This window comes from Mercenaria mercenaria, unplaced genomic scaffold, assembly GCF_021730395.1.
Source record: "Mercenaria mercenaria strain notata unplaced genomic scaffold, MADL_Memer_1 contig_4907, whole genome shotgun sequence".
Taxonomy (NCBI): domain Eukaryota; kingdom Metazoa; phylum Mollusca; class Bivalvia; order Venerida; family Veneridae; genus Mercenaria; species Mercenaria mercenaria.
The window spans coordinates 566-23,542 of NW_026463174.1; the positions used below are offsets into that span (position 1 = coordinate 566).

The 22,977-nt window shown below is 33.9% G+C and overlaps 1 protein-coding gene across 1 annotated transcript; it reads left to right on the forward strand.

Moving 5' to 3' along the window:
• The first annotated feature begins 1,208 nt into the window (after window positions 1-1,208).
• LOC128554287 (uncharacterized) lies at window positions 1,209-22,619 on the forward strand. The gene is made up of 6 exons (XM_053535545.1): window positions 1,209-1,368; window positions 8,972-9,080; window positions 9,961-10,061; window positions 10,332-10,658; window positions 16,491-16,737; window positions 18,844-22,619. The coding sequence occupies exons 1-6, from the start codon at window positions 1,231-1,233 to the stop codon at window positions 19,218-19,220; spliced, it is 1,299 nt and encodes a 432-aa protein (XP_053391520.1). The 5' UTR covers window positions 1,209-1,230; the 3' UTR covers window positions 19,221-22,619.
• Window positions 22,620-22,977: the final 358 nt, after the last annotated feature.

Below are 22,977 nucleotides of genomic sequence, written 5' to 3' on the forward strand. Positions count from 1 at the left end.
CAAATCCATGTTTCAAGTTGTATTTTTAATGCATGAACATATTAAGGTAAAGTATTATCGTAGTACAGTGGGTTCGAAACTTCACAGTCATGTCATGTCATGTCGTTCGATTCGCGCGGAGGTTAAGTAACGCCAGAAATGTCTCAAAATATAAAACAAAATGTTAAAGCATACGGATAGTTGAAGAATCTGCTTAACGCAAGTAAAATGGGACAGAGTATTTAGATGACATCTGAAAATAGCGATTACGTGTTTAAATGTAGCCTGTTCACTATATATATATATATATCCATATATTTTCAAACGCATGTATTGTATTAAAGCAGATAATTATATCACAATACACTAATTTGTACAATGAAGGCAAAAGTTACTACACATATAGATAAAAGAAACACATGTACCCTAAGTATGTTTTCTTTTTTTTGCGAACCTTTAAATATTTTGGATAAACCCCTACTGTAAGTACGCTGTCCGCAGTCCGCGTCGAAGTAAGTTGAAAAGTTCTAATAAGACGTTTTAAATATGAATAAGTAAAAATATTGTTATAATTCCGATTTATGTTTATTGTATTTTTTATCCAAAAACACGTTCTTTTTTCTAGCCTATTTTTTTGCAATGTAGTTGACTAATTTATACTTCAATACGAAACTGCAAGCAGAACGTTTTTTCAATTAATTATTTTGTTACCATGAAGCTTGCAATATATTTTGGAAAAGAGTTTCAAAATAACCTTGCAGCTTCTGATACTGGCAGTATCACACTTTTTTTTTTTTTTTTTTGACATCGTACCTTTCAGTTTCTAATCATACCATTGTACATTCGTGTATTGTAAGACCTACCCGTCGTTCTGTTGCGCTACACCGTCATAAGTTGTTCACCATAGTGTTTTTCACTTTACCGTTTCGCTTCGCCATTTTACTTTCACGTTTTGCAATTTAATGTCAAGCTTTACCAACGTTTCGCAATCATATTATCATCGCCACCGTCGTTCTGTAACCATTCACCAACGTACTGTTGCACTTCAGCAGTATTGTTGCCATAGTACTGGCACGCTCCACCATTTTATCATAGCGCTTTGTCATAGAAACTTCTTGTTTCGCCATCGTACTGGCACCGGTACTAAAGCCAGTTCATATATTTATTAGTCATGCCATATTATATTCAGATGATTACTTTGAAAACCTCATGTTTATGTGGTAGGGTGTGAAAATATATGCTGTTCAGTGTATGGGGAGGTCTAAATCGGATCAATTCTATCACAAGATAGCCTCGTACACGTTTGGTCATCGTGTTACTCTACACGACTTTAATCGAATTGGAGAAGTACTTGTGTCTATATGCCGAAGGGAAGCAGAACTGGATGAGGTAGTTATGAACTGTTTATAAAATTATACATAGTACAATCACTTTTTGCCAGCAGGTATCCGCTTCAGTGCTAATATAATTTGATAGCGAAAAGATATGTCCTTTCCTGTAAAAAGCCTAACAAATTAGTACCAAAAAAAGGGGTTCTACCTTTTCAACACCCAGTAGTTTTGCATTATCAAACAGTCATACTTAATTTAGCAGACATACTTAACAAATGATGTATAGTATTAATTCAACGTGTATATTTTTGACATATTTTATTTTATTTATTTTAGAGTGTCAAATGCAATTTATGGTCTATAAATAACAGTTACGGTAATTGACTATCCGGCTATTGGTTTGGCTGTAATAAATCTAGAAAACGCAAAGGACGGAGAATAGATATATAAGAGCGACAAGCTACAGTTTCTGTACTTCAAACCGAGGAATGCTTACCTGTGTAAGACAGGGTTTTCCCTTCCCGCACCTGACAGCGTGAAATGCTGTCCCGAGGGTTGAGAAAACAGTCGTCATTCGCAGGCAGACACTTAAGATAATTTTTCTTACCTATTATGATAACAAATAAAATTTTCGTTGCCTTTTGTATATATAGTCAATGACGTCATAATGGTGCTAATACTATATGTGATGTCACATACGTCCACGATATTCTAGACAAGGTTTTCCATATGTATGGTGACGTATTTCTGCCACGAGATAGCTAGGTAGCTATCATGATAATTTGTAAACATTCCATCTTCTGAAAACTACGGAAGCATAGAAGGGTCTCCTTTTGAGGATATGTTTCGCGAAGGTGACTTAATTTATTCACGTTGATCAGATATTTTAACGTAAGTCAATTAATTTAATTCACAAAAATACAAATTTTATAGACATTGCACCTAGACTTTTCTTAATATACTTGATGTTTTTGTCAAATCTATTTGCTATCTTTTCGTCTAATGAAATCATTCAGCCTTTTTGACAATTGCTTGTGGAAAAGACAAATGCATTTTGCCTTTCGATATGAAACATTTCGAAAAGTGAGATGTTTAGTAACATTTTATAGCAACAATTCATCTAAAAAGTGACGCCAAACCAGAGTCATTAAACACTCCAGTAACAAGTCCAGCTTCCACAAATGTGCCCAATGCCACTATCCAGCATTAAGAATTATCGTCAAGAGTGCTGTCTAGTCTGACGGCTGTTTTAAATATTTTTTTAATAATTATAATCAGGTCACAGTGTTTTCAGAAATGGTTTACTGAAAATAGAGAATTCAGGCTCTAGAGTGTAGATTTTTCATGCTTCCAATTTTTGACTGAATCTTTGGCCTATAATTTAGTATAAGTGACCTTGACCTAAGGTACCAAAAATGCACAAAAATACATTGTTCTCTTTGAAGGCTGCACATTTAGCAGGTTGGGTATGCTTATCTCATTATTGTGAGAAAACAAGTTTCAGTTTCGGTGACATTTTTATTGACCCCGGTGACTAGAATGCGTGCCTCACTCAACAAAAGCTTAATATGTACAAAATTTGGATGCAACATCCCAATTTGTAAAGAAATGCCCTTTATAGTTAACATTATACAAGTGCTAAGGGCAATGTTTTTGTGCAGTTAAATGCCAAATGCCAGTTACAATCATTACCACGTTTTATCAAAAACCTCCTGACACTGTCTTAGATATTGGGTAGAAAGACAATAAAGCACTGTAAAATAACTATATGTATGTAAGTACAAGGGACATAAACTCGTCATTACCTGACTGAAATTAGTATGATCGCATTTTCTTACCACAGCTAACGAACAACGCAATTTATCCATACCCTGTGGGGAGGATAAAAAAAAGCAAATGTAATGTTTAAGTGTAGGGGCTCTAAATATTGAACGTGTGACTTATTTTGAAAGATGTTCGATTAAAAATGTACAAAATGTTAAAAATGTTGTTTGGTTTTGCAACAAGCTGAAGTCGAGATGTTAGAAATAATCTCTTCAACGTGAGTATTTTTAGAGGGGAAAGGCAAATATCTTATCAGTATCGCGCAAAGGGTTTTTTTCTACGATGCAATTAAGTAAAACTTCTCGACAATAATTTTTCGAAAAATAAAAAAGTTTCTATCATTGTACGAAGATTTAAGTCAAGTTACTTAAGAAGTTCAAGCAAGAGGGAGAATTTCATCACGACAAAAGCATATGTTTTTAGGAATCTCGCCTTAATTTTCTGCACATCTGAATACATTTTCTCACAACTAAAGTACGGAAACGTTTATGGGCCTCGCAATGTCGTGTTAGATAACGCAGATTTCGACATATTTTCGCGAGAAATCAACATATTATCACAACAAGTCGATACATCTTATTGACATGTTGCATTCTTTTTTTCAATGTTTAATCATTTTCATTCGAGATCCGCGTAAGCTGTAATGATATCTCGACATATTATGTCAATATAAACCACCCTTTTCTTGATTTTCTAACGCAAGTTCTCGTCTTAACCCGACTATATATAAACAAAGTCACTTCAATGACAGTGACCAGGGGCGTAGGAAAGGTGAGGTTGGGTTAAGGATTCAGTATGTATGCGTGGATCTTAGGTCTCGTCAAGCAGAGTTTTGTTTGTTTGTTTTGAATTTAACGCCGTTTTTCAACAGTATTTCAGTTATGTAACGGCGGGCAGTTAACCTAACCAGTATTCCTGGATTCTGTACCAGTACAAACCTGTTCTCCGCAAGTAGCTGCCAACTTCCCCACTTGAATCAGAGGTGGAGGACGAATGATTTCAGACACAATGTCTTTTATCAAATCGTCACGGAGAACATACGCCTCGCCCAGGGCTCGAACTCACGACCCCACGTTCTGTAGATCTGCGCTCTCCCTACTGAGCTAAGCTGGCGGACTGTCAAGCAGAATAAACAATGAACATAAATATAAAATAAAAACGTATAGTAATTCCAGAATAAAATGCGGATTCACTGTGTATAGGCAGTTTACGAGTACTTAGGCACCAAATATTCACTCGGCGGATCATTTGCCTTTCTATAAAGGGACTCGGTAAAGCTGCTAGTTATAGCAAGACTAAAAATTTATTTCTGGTTTACGGCAATTTGTATGTGCTTTAATGCTACTCGTTGACAGATAGTATGAAGCAGAGAATAACTGCATACACAGTTTGGTTTGTCTGTGAACAAATAACATATCACTAGTACATAACACATTTTTATAAATATTTTCTGAGTGCATATTTTTTTTCCAAAACAGCAACAACAAAAAATTAAACAGATAAAGAAAATTAAAAAAGAAAACAACCTCACAGTAAAATATCCACAGTTTTACTTTCACAACAGACGTCCGTCAGATGTTGTGAAAGAGAAGCAATTCTTTGAAAATTATTTTTTCTATTTTTATGGATTTCATAAATGAACACCAAGAAACCTTTGTATTAAATAACAAAAATGATGTTTTTCATAAAGCAGATCTAGGTTCAACATGGATTTCATAAGAAAAAGTAAATATTCAAATTAAAAGAAAATACAATGGTTATGTTTTATGAATGGATTTCATTAAAAAACGTCCGAAAATAACAACAATTTTTTTAATTAAAAATATAAATAAGTTCATCTAGAATACAGTCGGATTTCCTTAAAAAGGTGATTAAAGGAAATAAATAAATAAAATGTTGATGTTTTTATATGAAGAAAATTAAGACTGCTTGGATATACTAAAATATCTGTAGCATTGCATTTGACGGACCAATGTGTTTGTAACACTGTCTGCTATCTGTCACCTCACATGGATTAGGAACTTACATACTATAAGTGGTCAACTTGAATAGTGTATACTTTTATTCATGGCAGGAAATATGGAACTTGTTTTTGTGTACATTCATATATCTTTTGTGTGTTGTTAGAATTCAAAGGAATCATGGTAACGTTACTGTGGTTTTTAGGAACCGCTTCTTACGACATTGCGCTCCCAAAAATTGCAAACTAAGTGCTGTAATTGTTAAAGTACAGTTTAAACTGCACTACGGTCACTTTATATTGGTGGTAAGCCAGGCTTCTAGGAACAGGGTCAGTGCTACAATTCCCAAAATAATTTCCAACATTGCGTTTATTCTACTAATTAAACTTCCAGCTATTTGATTTGTCTTACTAGCATGGTATTGAAAATGCCCGCCCAATATGAAAATACTTCCTACGGGCCTGTAAACCCAAATTTCATATTTCTAAAGAGAGCAATTACTATGTAGGGATAACGCATGTTTTTCGTGTTATAACGTTTGCAGAATCCCTAGGGATTGTTTGGTGCCCGAGCCCGTAGGGCGAAGGTACCAGCGTATCCCGAGGGATTCTGAAGATGTTATAACACGAAATGAACATGCGCTAACGCTATTCTAGCATAAAACGCGGAAAAAACCTAATAAATGAATACATTCTACCTCAACGTCATTAATTTTCCATGAAAAGCGCGGGAATATCTGAGTTGTTTTTTTCACGTTGACGTCATTTCCATTTGAATTATTCGTTTGGAGCCGTAATACGTTTACGCTTTGCCACGGAACGCGCATATATAAAAAGGTGTTATAACAGCACGTGAGCGCGAAAATCTCTCTGTTAACACACGTCTTCTCTCTTGTTAAAACACCCCCAAAAAGTGACAAGAACAGCAGTTTTATGCTAGAATATATTACGAGAACTCACTTTAGTAAATCAAGAAAGGGGCCTTTTATATCGTCATACTATGTCGAGATATATTTATAGCTTACGCGGATCTCGAGACAAATTATTAAACATTGAAAAAATGAATGCAATAAGTCAATAAAATATATCGACTTGTTGTGATGATATGTTGATTTCTCGCGAAAATATGTCGATATCTGCGTTATCTAACGCGACATTGCGAGGCCCATAAACGTTTCCGTACTAAAGACCCTTTAACGCTTCCGTAGAAAACATTTCAGCGATAAATAATATTTTTTACATATTTTTATTAGTTTCCTGAAAATGTTTTATCACAAAATTTCGCGTATATGCTTGGAACTGCCACGAGATCGTCGGTAACTATCACGATAATATAAACTTTCCTACGGAAACGTTTATGGGCCTCGCAATGTCGCGTTAGATAACGCAGATATCGACATATTTTCGCGAGAAATCAACATATTATCACAACAAGTCGATATATTTTATTGACTTATTGCATTCATTTTTTCAATGTTTAATAATTTTTCTCGAGATCCGCGTAAGCTATAAATATATGTGGATATTTTACTGTGAGGTTGTTTTCTTTTTTAATTTTCTTTATCTGTTTAATTTTTTGTTGTTGCTGTTTTGGAAAAAAAATATGCACTCAGAAAATATTTATAAAAATGTGTTATGTACTAGTGATATGTTATTTGTTCACAGACAAACCAAACTGTGTATGCAGTTATTCTCTGCTTCATACTATCTGTCAACGAGTAGCATTAAAGCACATACAAATTGCCGTAAACCAGAAATAAATTTTTAGTCTTGCTATAACTAGCAGCTTTACCGAGTCCCTTTATAGAAAGGCAAATGATCCGCCGAGTGAATATTTGGTGCCTAAGTACTCGTAAACTGCCTATACACAGTGAATCCGCATTTTATTCTGGAATTACTATACGTTTTTATTTTATATTTATGTTCATTGTTTATTCTGCTTGACAGTCCGCCAGCTTAGCTCAGTAGGGAGAGCGCAGATCTACAGAACGTGGGGTCGTGAGTTCGAGCCCTGGGCGAGGCGTATGTTCTCCGTGACGATTTGATAAAAGACATTGTGTCTGAAATCATTCGTCCTCCACCTCTGATTCAAGTGGGGAAGTTGGCAGCTACTTGCGGAGAACAGGTTTGTACTGGTACAGAATCCAGGAACACTGGTTAGGTTAACTGCCCGCCGTTACATAACTGAAATACTGTTGAAAAACGGCGTTAAATTCAAAACAAACAAACAAAACTCTGCTTGACGAGACCCAAGATCCACGCATACATACTGAATCCTTAACCCAACCTCACCTTTTCTACGCCCCTGGTCACTGTCATTGAAGTGACTTTGTTTATATATAGTCGGGTTAAGACGAGAACTTGCGTTAGAAAATCAAGAAAAGGGTGGTTTATATCGACATAATATGTCGAGATATCATTACAGCTTACGCGGATCTCGAATAAAAATGATTAAACATTGAAAAAAAGAATGCAACATGTCAATAAGATGTATCGACTTGTTGTGATAATATGTTGATTTCTCGCGAAAATATGTCGAAATCTGCGTTATCTAACACGACATTGCGAGGCCCATAAACGTTTCCGTACTTTCCAGCAAAGTTGTGCATTTTTCTGAAAACATTATCGCAATAAATTGTTTTTTCTCGATATGTTTTTTATTTCCAGGAAATTAAAGGCTATTTCTATAAACTTGTCAGAAAAGTTCGAAATATCGAGGTAATTTCTGAAAGTATTAGGAACGTAATCTAGCTAATAAATACAGTTGTGGGCACTTACACAAAAAGTATCGAGAAAATTATATAAATTATCGCAATAATATTTCCAGGAAACCTTCCACTATTGAGATAATCTTTTCAGAAAACTTCTGTTTATCAAGATATTTTCTTTTTAGTATCGCGATAGCTAACTAGTTATCTCGTGGCAGAAATATGCCACCATACATATGGAAGGACGGGCGTGATCGGATGAATTTTGTTTTCCTTGCTAGATAGACAAGAAAAAAGTTGTTTTTATTTTTAATATACGAGTTATCGAAAGTTTTGCCTTCAACCTTCAAAACAAATTCAGCAAATGCTAGGCTGGAAAAATCGACTTTACAAACGGGATAATTAGATTTTATGGTGTAAGTAAACCTTCTTGGTTCTTTTTTTTTTTTTGGCACGTTAGCTATAAAAAAGTATCTGAAAAAATATCATATATGTTTCAATGCCATGGTTTTCCTGATTATCGTTGTGACCCCGTTTCGATAATTGATACATTGGTATCAGTTCGTTTTATCAAGGGATACAAGTGCATATGAAAGTCATTCGAAACAATTAAAACCTTATCAGGTTATAGGAAGAACAAAGTCTGAGTTATAATCAATTATATATCAAATTTTTTTTTTGCAATGTAGATTTTTTGCTTTAATTTGGTAAGTACAGTCTTTTTTTCTTTTCTTTTCTTTTTTGTTGTTGTTGTTGTTTTCAATTTGATGGTTTGAGAATTATGCAAAGACTCCTTAAAATATCTGCCGCCTATCGCGGCTGATTTCGCCAGTGTTATTCTTTCAGAACGAAAGAACGACGTTTTCACATTTGGCGTTGTCCAGGCGCCTCCGCCAAAACGACACAGCAAAGAATGCAACGCGAGAACGAGAGAACGGCACCCCAAAAATGACACTGGCAGAAATCAGCTACCATAGTCGCTTAATATATTTATAATGTTTGCCTTTCTTCGCATATTTAAGGTGAACTACACCATTGGTATTGACTATCACATGATTTTGTTTTATTCATAAATTACAATCCAAATCTCAAAATTTTGGATGACTTCTACCCTTATCTTTTATTTCGATTGATACAAAATAATTCCTAGTGAAAACAATTTATTTCAGACACCAGAACATGTTTTTAAAACATTAAATGCCAGATCAGATGCTTCATGTGATATAACTGCAGAAAAAGAACAGAATTTTAAAGCTGACAATGTTCCTGGACGTCTTGGTTTGTGATTATTCATACCGTTTCATTAAGGAAATAATAGTTCTATAATTCTTCTTCATTAATACTATAATATTTGAAAATTCATTTTCATAAGATTATTCACATGTTTTACAGGACTAGTTCAGGTGGCGATATTGTAGATCTACATAGCTAAGTTCACCAAGTTAAATAAATGTATATCGGATCGTTTATTTTTACCTTCGTTTACCTCTATAGTCATCAAAATAGTCTGAATCTTAACGTGATATATGCACGACACATTTTAACTCCACACCTGTTTTTGATTTTCATCTCTGCCAAAGTTTGACATATTTGAATGAAATTTGTTCTCACCGTTTCATAATTATGTGAGTATAATAAAACATAACATCGAATACAATAACACATTTAGCTGTAACGGTTACATTTTAAGTCATATAATCAGTAAAACCAAAAACAACCCAAAATAACAGAAGAAGAACACATTAAAATTCATTTTATTACAAACTGATTTTTTTAACTCCGTTTATTTCAAATGGAAGATCCGTAATTATTTTTTTCAGTATCAAAGTGTTTATTTTATATCAGGTGTTGTGGCGTCGCTAATGACATCACATTTATGGCAGAAGTGGTGTCAAAAAGTACATTTACGTCGAAAATGATCAAATTTACTTAACAAATAAGCATTCATTCACTATAACTACGTTTTTTTTTTTTTTTTTGTTTATTTGTTTGTTTGTTTTTTTTGTCCAATTCTAATAAAATATCATTCAAATCTGTATACATTTGGCAGAGATAAAAAAGGAACATATTAGAAAAGTTGTTTGCTGGTAAAAAAAAAAATAAACAGCTTTGTACAACACAGACATGTGTTTAGAAGAAATGTATGTATATATTCTAGAAATGCAGTGTGATTTATGCAAAAAGGCCAAGCCTCCAGATGAATTTCCGTTAGATACAGTCTCTGAATCCTGCGAACATTATCCGGGAGTATGTTTCAGGGTAGGAAAAAAAAAGAGTTCATTCTCAAACGTCATGTTTGTCTCAAGTATATGGTAGTGTCTTTACAGTTAAAATCATGATCTTAATTACAACACAATATTTATAATGGTACAACGCTCCAAACATAAATCTAATTGGCATGATAACTTAATATTCATTACACGACATTTTCACAGTGAGTTTACATAACATAATTATCGAATCTAAAAAACATTAATTTAACTTGGATCACTTTTTAGTTATACATCAACATCGAATTTATATTTAAAGTGTGTCGTAGACTATGTGCATAAAAACAAGACATGTCCTCAACCAAACTGCCAGGTGGAAGTAGATCAGTCGAGTGAACGAGTGAAATATTGTCATGCAGCATTGGCCCGAATGTTTATTGATTACTCTGTGGTATACGAAGAAAATAGACGTAAAATGGTATCAGCGGTAGGCAATAAGATTACAGTATTTTCTATTAGCGGCGATACGGCTTGGATCGATTATACTCCTGAACTGACCGTTCCAGAACTTATGAAAGAAGTAGAGGAGCAAACAAAAATTAAAACGTCGAATCAGAAGATTATGTACAACGATCAACGACTAAGGGTAAATATAAGACGAGGCTGTAACAGGAAACGATCTTTATCGTTAGGTTTAAACGCAATAAATCCAGTAAAGCCAGGATAAAATACAGATCGTAATGATAAATTTATGTAATTAAGACAGATATCGTTCAATGGTATATTTGGCACTCCGTCCTCTACCTGTTCTATTAAAGTGGCGTGGTTACGGTTGTTCAGTTTAACACCATTTTCTGTTTCAAAGGTTGTTTGCATAACTGATCAGCAAGATACAATATATGATCTTATTATAGATATAAGATAGATATTTTCAGTTTACTTCAACGTGGACAGTGAACAGCGGGCTGTGGATTTACAATTATGTCTTTCGTATAAAGGATTAATGCGTAACTCATTCTTGTAGTTACTTTGATGTTGCATTTTAAAGCTCTTGTTCTCGAATTGTATTGTAAGAAATTGATATGTTTATCTAACTGTGAAAAAAGTGAGTATATATGGAAGTTCATTAGAAGAAGTCGTCAAATCTTAAGTGTAAAGAGGTCCGGATCCTTTCTAATAATTCTGAGAGACCCATGGTATTTCCAAACTATGTTTGGTAAAGGTCTACAGCAGTTGTTTGGTTAAAATTATTTATTTTACATAAACAACATAAGATAACTGCGCTTAATGACCCTTTTATGAGGTTCTGACCAGTACTTGCTCGTAAATTTATTGTAGATTCACGGTCAAACTATTTTATACGCGTGATTCGAAACCATGGCCGCCAGGTTAGAAGTCAGACGTTCTACCAATGCACCAAGCTTTTTTGCCAAGCATGTTCTGAAAGATATGTACAGCGGAGAACAGCAACGTGTGTTACATGTTGTTACATTATTGATTATTTGGTATCACTGGATTAATGTTTACTGTAGACACTTGTTAGGGCCATATCCGCCAAAAAGAAGGAAAATACGGATATGTAACACTTTTCAGTGTATTTTGGTTTCATTGTTATCCGTAGAAGTCTGCATAGTTGATAATTTTACTAGTATGCGCGTTAGCTTTCTAATATAAGCTTAAAATGTATATGTTGCGGGGCTCGTGTTTCCATGGTAACGCATTTTCTCTCACTTATAAACAACTATGTTTGAGAACAGGTTTTGTTTTTCGGCGGCTTCAGTGCCGTTCTGTTAATGACCAACATGGATTAATTGATTAATATTATTAGCAAATTACCAAGCACTTTACATGGTACCCTATCTTTCTTAAAGTTTTAAGTAACTATGGCAACAGAGATGTTTAAAATATCTTATATCTTGCTTTTTATTTATATTCGTAATTTCTTATATGTTTAAAGATAGTTCAAATAAAGAAAGTGCACAGAATTACGAACTTTCAAAATAAATGCTTTTAAGTTTGCGCGGTAAATTACAGGTAACCTCATGACGTCAGTGACGTCATTTTAAGGCAACAATGTTTGAAAGCGTTTCTGTGGTACTTAATTCATTATTTCTGCATTATTAAGCATCAGATCGGAGACAGGTTCATGATTTTTTCAAAAGAATGGATATACACACACAATTAGGTTATTCATACTGTCGCATCAAAATGTCGCTGTTGTGCATCATGGTGGGTGCAAAATATCAAAAATCAAATCAAATCGTATCGTCATACGGCAAAGTACAAAATGTCGCGTGTCGGACGTCGCGGTTGTCAACATGACGATGTTAAGGTCGTAACAGGGTACCACAAAACGCAACATTTCAGTTCCCGAATATGTATTTGATTTCGTAAAAATAAAATTCCCAACAAAACATTTAGGCACCGCATTTCAGGATCTGTTATATCTCTTATTTAGGTAAAATCAGTAGTTTGGACTTTGATCTTTCAGAACATGCTTTTGGCGAGTTTAAAGTTATTCTTATTTAACATTTGCGTAATAAGACGAAGTGGAGTTTGAACACGTGGGACAACCGATTTTTCAAGGGGCGGAGTGCATCTCAATATAATTTGATTATATTATGTGTGATAGGAAAAACATACGTATGAACTGATAAGGATTGGTCTAACATACTACTTCCATGAGGTATATAATAGAGAGATTTCGCTTTATCTGTTCGTCCGTCTGTCCGTCAGAGAACATTAATATTTTGTGTTACACATATCGCCAGAAGAATTGAACTACCGTTATTAATTTAAATTATGAAATTATATCAGAATGTTATTCAACGTTACCTACCGACTACTTTGTTCGGAGGAGGTCTATTTATATAGCTTGCAGACCGCTTTAGAGGTCTGTAATAATTACTAGACCTGCCCTTCTTCTATGGTTTCAATACTATCTTAAACAGTGACCAGGTAAATAAGAATATTGGCTGGTTCACAAAAGTCTGTTTTAAATAAATAACTTCCTCAAACTCCTCGAAATTTGTTTAAAAACTGACTTTGCGATAAAATTTAAACATTTTCTGACAAAAAGTCCTGGGATTTATTTCAATGTCAAACAGACCTACTCAGTAACATTTCATTGAGACAACTTCTGTCTAAGTACTAGCTTCGTCAGAAGAATATTTCCTGAAATTTTAACACTATTGGAGTTCATTGTTGCGCCAATTATGAAAATCTTAACGATTTTCCGTACAATTGGCATTGCCGCTGAAATCCTGGTTAGTGTTAAGAGCTGGGATATTATCTTAATTTGGTACTGTTTCTAGCAGTATCGGTCTAGACTGTATGCAGGGGAGGTAGATATGACACCTGCATTTGGGCTAGGCTAGAAATAAGTTTCACCCATTCCAGATGGGGACCTCCGTCGTCTACCAATGTTTTTAACAAAAAACTTTATTTTGTTTAGTTATAGCAGATAATAGGGTATAAGGAATACATTTCCATGTCCCAATGCTAAAACATACATTGAAAACAACACAGGCTATAGTGAAGCCCAAAAGTTAAATACAATGCTTTTACATAAAATTGGGGAAACATTGTACCAACAATTTTAAACTATAAAATAAATATGTAAAAACATAGCGTGATTGTTGATATATATCTCAACAACAAAGTATGACACTGAAATCTTGCTTTGGTAATCTTTAAGAATGTTGTTTAAGGGCTTCTAAAATATAATATATGTAACTGAGTTACCTTTTATGCCATTGAAAAATATGTTATAAAGAACATAATTGTCTCACCTTAAATTAGAATTCAAATAAACTTTTAACCGGTGTCATAGCTGTGCATTACTTTAAGGCTTTAATTTGGTGTAATTATTTTATTTCTATTCTATTTTATTTTCTACAACCTTGCGGCAGTTGTAAGATATATCTATGAAAACTGAAAAATAACATACTTATAATCATTATGCGAAATATTACCTCTGCAGTATTATAAATCTCGGAAAAAATGTCTTATTCAAAAACTCTTTAACTTGAAAATGCAACTTTGCTGAGTTGCTCAACCAAACTTTTATCTATTTTTGACATTTTATTATAATTGCATTGTAGAACCATCAGAATAGATGGCGTGTAATTTTAATGCTCAGCAGTCCAGGATTATTACAAAATAAGCAATGAAATAGTAGGGTAGGCTTTTATAAAACAAAACTTGTTGACTTTCAATGCTTGTTAAATCAACTAATTATATAAATAAGTATGCTTTACCAAAATTTTAATAAATTTACTGTTTCTAAGAAGATATAAAAAAAACTGTTATATACCTTCTAAGTCAAATCCTGACGAATTGATACTATAAAATGATTTGTTTTAACAATTGAAAAGACATAAATTGCTGATTTATGTCCTATTTGCCGACAGACATATTTACAGGTGCGTAAGAAGTTGGGCATTTTGTTACATACTACCCGACAACGTTTAAAACGTAATGATGTTCATTCCTTTATCTATATGTTTTCAATTACATGTACACATATAGTACAATGAACGTTTTACAAACCCGAAACCATTTTGGACTATTTATAACAAAAATGCATGCTGGTAAGCCAGTTATCATTCTCGAAATAGTTCTGCATTGTGTTTATAGACCTATGACTCGCTCGGTTTATATATCCATCACAGCTCCATAAACACCATGCAAACCTACTCCTTGAACAATAACTGTTGCTTAAAGAGTTGCGCATCCGAGTTTTAAGTACATCTGAGCACAAATTTATCACTGTGACTTGTAGTAACACTGTGTCCGACGTCTTTTTTCATCAATCCTTCACAATTTCACTGTTAACATTCTAGAGGTTACAATTTTAGCATAATTATAAAGAAACATAGTCAGAATGTGTGCGTTTAGAAACTCTCGGCAGATTTTGAAGCTAGGTCATCTTGGATTAAACACAAAATTACTAGGTCAAATCGTAGGAAACCATGTTAACAGTCTGGATTCATTTTTTACAAGATCTTGTCAGAATGTTAGTCGTTATAAAATTTACATCAAGCTTGAATCTGGATTAACTAAGGTCAAAAATTATTGTCATCATGTTAATTTTTATAGAAAAAAGCACACTAAAGGCCACGATATATATCTGATTTTTCTCAAACCTGGCAAGGATAGTCTAATTTATAATGTCTAGATCCAGTTTCAAACTGGATTTTCTGGGATTAAAGAACTGGGTCAGAAGTTTGTATCATAGAAGAAAAATATTTTACAAAGATTTTACATATTTTATACTGGATGTTTTAAAACCGGGTCAGAAGTTTTGTGTTTATCAAATGTAGAACTTTGAAACTTGGTCAAAAGCTAGGTCTCTAAGCCAAAGAACTGAAAAACCTTGTTTACACGATAGAAACTAAATTGTTTTCCTGGTCTGTATGAAACATAGTCATAATGTTTGTTTTAATCAAATCTATGTAAAGTTTGAAATTTGGTCATCCGGATTTGAAAGTTAGGTCAGTAAGTTAAATAATAGAAAACATTCTTATCACATTTATATTTTCTACAGAACATTTCTTAGAACAAATTCAAAGTAGCGTTATATGATATATAAAGCTAGGTCACTAGGTCATATCATAGAAAAACATTCTTAACATCCTTAAATCCTATTTTCTACCTGATCAAGATTAAAATTGGTTAGAGAGATTGTCTTTACATACAATCTTAGTCAAGTTTAAAACTCAGCAATCTTTGGTCAATAACTGTGTTCAAGAACATTATCCGGGAGTAACATAAAAATGACGGTAAGTCAAATACTTCTGACAATATGTGTGTCACAAATTTTCTCTGACGGAAAGACGGGCGGACAGACGAAGCCAAATCTATATTCCCCACAACATAGTGATGGCATAGTAAGTCAGACATTATAACCATTATGGACACGTTTTTCCTACCACACATAAATAATAAAATCATTTTGAGATGGTCCCCTTGAAATATTAATTTTCCTAGGAATTTGCAAATGTCTACATACTACGCACAGTTCAGAGGCATCATAGACATAATTATGGCAAATCGAATTGTTAGAATATATGGCAAATGCTTCCTAAAAGTGAACAAACATGGCAAGTAATATAAAACGTCCTAAATTATGTTTTCTTTCTTGCGAAATTAAAGAAATTTGAGAAAAACCCTAATATAAATCCGCAGTTCGTTGTCCCTTATTTGTTCGTTTACTGTGCATTTTGTGTATACCTTTATCGAGTAGACATCCATATACGAAATATTGCAAAATGAGGGTCCTGCGTTCTTGAGACATGGGTTTGTTTTTTGACGGTTAACCACGTGGCTCTAGTTACTTTAGGCATGTTCAGTGTTTCCTTACATCGTGCATTTACTTGATTTTGATAATAGGAATCCTTAATAATATCATTTCAAGAGACTGTATTATCAAATGTCGCAATTTATAACATGATATTCTGTTGTATTTTTTTTTCAGCCCTACAAAACGCCCACCAAGCCATACCTACTGTCTGACTACGGAATTAAACAGCATGAGTCATTGACTCTCATTGTTCCTCTTTTCTGCATACCGGAAGACCTAGACTGCGTAGTATTTGACCTTTCATGGGAATTTCCAAAGAAGAACCCAGACTTTCTGGATGCTTCATGTCTTGCTTTTGAGAATCGGGACTTCCTTCAAGTGATAGACTGGAACCATCCAGAAAATGACTTTTACCTTAAAGGTAAATGTTTTTTACGGAAGCAAAAGTTAAGTAAGACAAGCTTAAGGTTTGAATGTAGTATTAAATTCTTTTTCTATTTATTGTTAAATTTTCTCTATCTGTAGATTGAAGTCAGTTTTGCTTTTTCTGTACAAGTTCCAACCTTATAATCTCCATAATCGTAAGTGAAAAGGAAATCACTATCATAACTACTGTGTAGGGTTTTATTTAGGTATATGAATTTCATTAATGAGACTAATCCTGTAAAACTTGTTTTGCCACAGGATGTAGTATTCATTACGTAATTGACAAACAAGGTTGTGGTTTAGAAGTATTTAAGGTTGTATTATAGCAATTTTATGCTCCCCGAAGGGCGTGGGGTATACAGTCACCACCTTGTTCGTCTGTACATCCGTCCGACCGTCCGTCACACTTCTTGTCCGGATGACAACTCAAAAATTATTGAAGGTACCAGTTTGCAACTTTATGCAATGCGCATTGAGAGGAAGTGCATTGACAAGGAACCATAACTCTAGATAGTCCCTTTTTTAATTATCTCCCTTTTTTGAAAACCTTGTCCGGAGCATAACTTGAATAGCATTAAAGTATTGACTACACATTTTACATATTCATAGAGGTCAGTAAGAGGGAGTGCAGTGACAAGGAACCATAACTCTATGTGATCCCATTTTTCACTTATTTCCCTTTTGTTAAAACAAAACTTGTTCGGGCATAACTTGAATACTATGTAAGGTATTGATTTCATATTTTACGTATTCATAGAGGTCAATGAGAGGGATGCACTGAGAAGGAATCATAACTGTAGGTGGTCCCATTATTGAATCATCTTCCATTTTGACACTTCTTGTCTAGATGAAAACTCACCCAATATTGAAGGTGTCACGTTGTAACTGTATACAATGATAAACCTCATTGAGAAAAAATACAGTGACAAGAAAACATAATTATAACTGGTCCCATTTTTAAATCTTCTCCCATTTTTGTAAACCTTGACCGGGGAATAACTTGAATATTATGTAAGGTATTGACTTCATACTTTACATATGGATATAGGTCAGTGTGAGAGAGTGCAGTGACAAGAAACCATAACTATAGGTGGTCCCGCTTTTTAACTATTAACCTTTTTGTAAACGTTGCTCGAGACATAACTCGAATACTATGTAAGGTATCGACTTGATACGTTACACATTCAAAGCGATCAGTGAAAGGGAGTGCAGTGTTAAAGAAACACAACTCTTGCCAAACACATTTCTCCTTAACACAACATCCGTGACTGAAAAGCCACTTATTCTAGAATAATTTCGGGGAGCATCCATCAGTGTTACCGACTGCCTTGTAAAAATCTGTATTTTGTAATAGTGGCATTTGGTATAACATTCTAATATATTGACCTTTCTTCTATACAAGATTGTTTGTTTGTTTGTTTGTTTGTGGTTTAGCACCGTTTTTCAGTACTACATTTATGTAATGGCAGTTAACCTAACCAGAGTTCCTAAATTATGTACCATTACTAACCTGTTCTCCACAACTGCTTAACTGCCTACTTCGTGACATGTCTCACAGGTGGATGCTGAAATGACTTCTGACAAACGGTCGTCTATCAAATTGTCACGGAGAACATACGCACCGCCCGAGTTTGAACTCATGACTCGCGATCTGCGCTCTCCCTGTTGAGCTAAGCGGGCGGGCTATACGAGCTTAAGAAGTATTTTAAGTAGTTAATACTTCGTTTGTTAATATTCACGGTGAAAACAAAAACGTTTCTATCAAACTGTATACAACTAGCTTAACTTGTAAAAATATCAAGTGAAAGCTCCTCCTTCGCAGAGTAACAGTCGTTTTCTCATTATGTGTCATTGTGTAAATGGCGTCGACATGATAATGAAAGTTGGCATACGGCTTATTATTTCTGCTCTTTAATCAATTAGTGATTAGGATTTTGTTGTTACTTATCATTCAATATAAAAATGTTATTATTTCAATATAGAAAATATTAGGTTTAACTGAATGCTGTTTTTTGATTTTTCAAATTAATACAAAAGTCAAATTATTGCTTGTTCTTATGTAACTTTGAACTGTTTATAAATTTTTATAATTCTGTTTAAGGTGCAATAAAACACACACATGAAATTACCTATGGAGGCCAAGAAGGGCACCAAACTATCAACGTCAGTTTGAAAGCACTGCCAACGTATGTGTCTGGTCTCTACTTCGTTTTGAGCTCATGGAAGTCTCCAAATTTGTCGGCATTTTCTAACCCAAGCCTCAAGTTTTATCCCGAATCACAACCTGAAAACAACCTTTGCAAGACTACATTTACACATGCATTAAACAGCCAAGCTGTTATTATGTGCTCCGTCGTACGGCAAAATGAACGATGGTTGATATTTGATAGTGACGAAGACTGTTGTGTTAATGGAAACTCAAAAATGTACAATCCAATACGGAAACAGATAGAAAAACTTATCGCTAAAGATGAGTAAAAGACGTTTTTCCGAAGATATAAGATAAATTGAACAGTTGCATATCTAACCAGAATTGTAATACCAGAATTTAAAAAATCATTTAACAAGAAATGAATGATTTGGATTTTTTTTTTTTTTTTTTTTTTTTTTCGTTATTTTATTTCATCAAAATGTATAAGAAGATCCTTTGGAAGCATAGAAACAACCAAGCAAAATAGTAGCAGGTTTGAATGAGGTTTTACGTACATATCGTAAATGGAATATGATGGATAATAGAAATGGGGTCTGGTGTTCCATTCAACGTTTTAAACTCTCCAGTTTTGCTTTTGACAACGACTGTTCCAAGGTTGTGCCCAATATTTTCCTTTATTTGTATGAAAGTCATCGATTAGATTTTTTATATTAATATATTTGGTAAAAATGGACATTAGTTTGTGATATATATCTAACATGAGAGAGAGAGTACGTATTTGAAAAAAAAAATACATTATGCATAATTATTCTATATTATTTAATTTAATTTATAGAAATACTAGCCTGTAACCTAGAGAACGCGATGTTTAAATTGTTTAAATTTGATTCGATAAGTGATATTTTTAGTCTCCATTTGTTTGTTTTGGTCCTTTGTCTTTTTGTTCGCATCAATTTTTATACGCCCGTTTGAAAAAACGGGACGTATTATGGGAACGCCCCTGGCGGGCGGGCGGGCGGCGTCCACAGACTTTGTCCGGAGCGTATCTTCTACATGCATGAAGGGATTTTGATGAAACTTGGCACAGTTGTTCACCATCATGAGACGGAGTGTCATGCGCAAAAACCAGGTCCCTAGATCTAAGGTCAAGGTCACACTTAGAGGTCAAAGGTCAAATTCAAGAATGACTTTGTCCGGAGCATATCTTCTTCATGCATGGAGGGATTTTGATGAAAGTTGGCACAATTGTTCATCATCATGAGACGGAGTGTCATGCGCAAGAACCAGGTCCCTAGGTCTAAGGTCAAGGTCACACTAAGAGGTCAAAGGATACAAGAAAGGAAACTTTGTCCAGAGCATATCTTCTTCATGCATGGAGGGATTTTGATATAACTTGGCACAAATGTTCACCACCACGAGGCGGAGTGTCATGCGCAAGAACCAGGTCCCTAGGTCTAAGGTCAAGGTCACACTTAGAGGTCAAAGGATACAAGAATAAAAACCTTGTCCGGAGCATTTCTTCTTCATGCATAGAGGGATTTTGATATATCTTTGCACAAATGTTCACCACTACGAGGTGGAGTGTCACGCGCAAGAACCAGGTCCCTAGGTCAAAGGTCAAGGTCACACTTAGAGGCCAAAGGTCAGATACAAGAATGACTTTGTCCGAAGCATTTCTTCTTCATGCATGGAGGGATTTTGATGTAACTTGGCACAATTATACACCATCATGAGACAAAGTGTCATGCGCAATTCCCTTCTTTAGAATTACTTCCCTTTGTTGTTACTATAAATAGCTTATATTGTAACTTTTTCATTACTAGTCGTAGGGAGAAATCGAGACCACTTTTCTGTAGTACAACATGCATGCTACATCCAATTATGAGGTGTATTTTGACCAATCTCTACCTGGTAAAGATTTTTGTGTGGACTTACAATTTTTTTTTTTTGGATTTTTTTTTTTTTTTTTTTTTTTTTTTTTTTAAGATTATCTTCCCTTAGTTGTTACTATAAATAACTTATATTGTAACTCTTTTATAATTGACCGTAGGGAAAAAACAAGACCACTTTTCTGTGGTACAACATAGATGTTACTTTCAAATTTTAGGTGTATTTTAAGGTATCTCTACCTGGTAAGGAGTTTTTTTTGTGGACTTAGAAAAACAAATGACTTACAATGATTACTAAACAACCACAAAATTAAAATTCCATTTGCAAATACAGGTGCTAGAGTAAAGAAATTTGCTGTGACGGGCGTATATTGTGACATTCTGGCACTCTTGTTATTAATGGTATTAAGATAGAGCAGATATACAATTTTACTTATCTAGGTATTAAATTTACTCACACAGGGAATATGATTGTTGCTGTTAAAGCTCATCTGATCAAACTTTGGGAGCTTATCACAATCTATTATTATCTTTATTTGATAGGGTTAAACTTGATATCAAAACAAAATTGCATTTATTTGCTTCTGCTGTAATTCCAATTTTATTATATGGAGCAGAAATATTGGGTGTATATAATATTAAAGAAATTGATAAGCTACATATGAGATTTTGTAAATATTGGAATAATATTCGTCTAACACTACTAAAATATGTTTTTACCATGACAGTTTCGACAACGGTCTGTTGACTTCCTCAGATGTATCATACTACGAAGATTGGCTATCTTCGGTCTTGTCCGTCAGTTTCCGGTTTCGTGAAAACGACGAACAAAGGGTCTAGTACCACATTTTCGCCCTGTCTAGCCAATATACTAGTATACCTTTTCACATTGTTTACAAGGAACCTGATATACAACTTCACATTTATTCTCCAATGTAAAAAGAACTTTATTCCAATGGATTACACCTACTAAATGAAGAGCTTCAAAGATTTTGTAAATACATTTTAGGAGTAAGAAAACAGACACCAAACTCTGCTGTATATGGAGAACTTGGTAGGTTTTCTTTATCAGTTTTATGTGAAGAAAGAGCACTTAAATTTTGGTTGAAAATTCATAAGAATACAGACTCCCTGTACACTCACTATATGTTGATAATTATGGTCTTGGTGTAGATGTATAAAATCAATTATTGATACTATAGGATTTTCTTATGTATTAACAGACATCAACCCCAGGGTAAACTACATATCTTTATTTAAAATACAGTTAAGGGACCAGTTAATTTAAAACTGGTATGATTCTATTTCTGATATATGCCAAAACTTAAATACTATAGAAAATTTAAAACGTCATTTCGCTATGAAAAATACTTAGACCTTATAACACATGATAACTTACGTAAAGAACTTACTTGTTTTAGACTTTGTTCACATTCTCTTGAAACTGAATTTGGGAGATACACGTAGAGAAAATAGTTTATGTAAACTTCGTAATCTAATATCTGTAGATTCAGAATATCATTTTCTTTTTTGTTGTAATAGATACATTGATATACGCAATAGATATCTTGGGCCAATTGCGTGGCCATCATGTAACAAATTCTCAACAATTATGTCAACAAATAAGAATATGTTGACTAGAACTGCAAAATATTTTAGAGATGCCATGAAGTTCCGTATCAATACACTTGTTACTATAACTGTTTCCTAATTTTGTTATTTATATAAATGTTCACTATTATGTCTGTTTGTATAACATAAGTATTTGCCATTTTTCACATTATATTATATTGTTAATGGCCAAAGGCAAGAATATTATATTGCCGATTTGCTGTAAATAAAACTTGAAACTTGAAACTTTTTCTACTTTGTCTATGAATCACTGCTGTAGTCTTGTGCCTGATAAATGATAGGTTGCGTTTTTGGAACGCGATTTTTACTAATCCTATTTACCTGCTTTGATAGATATAAACATTGATAGCAGATTTGAAGCATTTCTCATATTTTATATGTGATAGTGTTTACAATTAGAAGATAGAATTTGGGCCGACCTGCTTTTATTTGAAAAATTCATTCAAATACATATAAGATAAAAGGTCTGTATTTAATATTCCATGTTTGAGCAGACTACTTCATACTAAATAATAAAATTATAAGTAAAAAAGAAAGTTACTCAGAAAAAATACATGGCTTC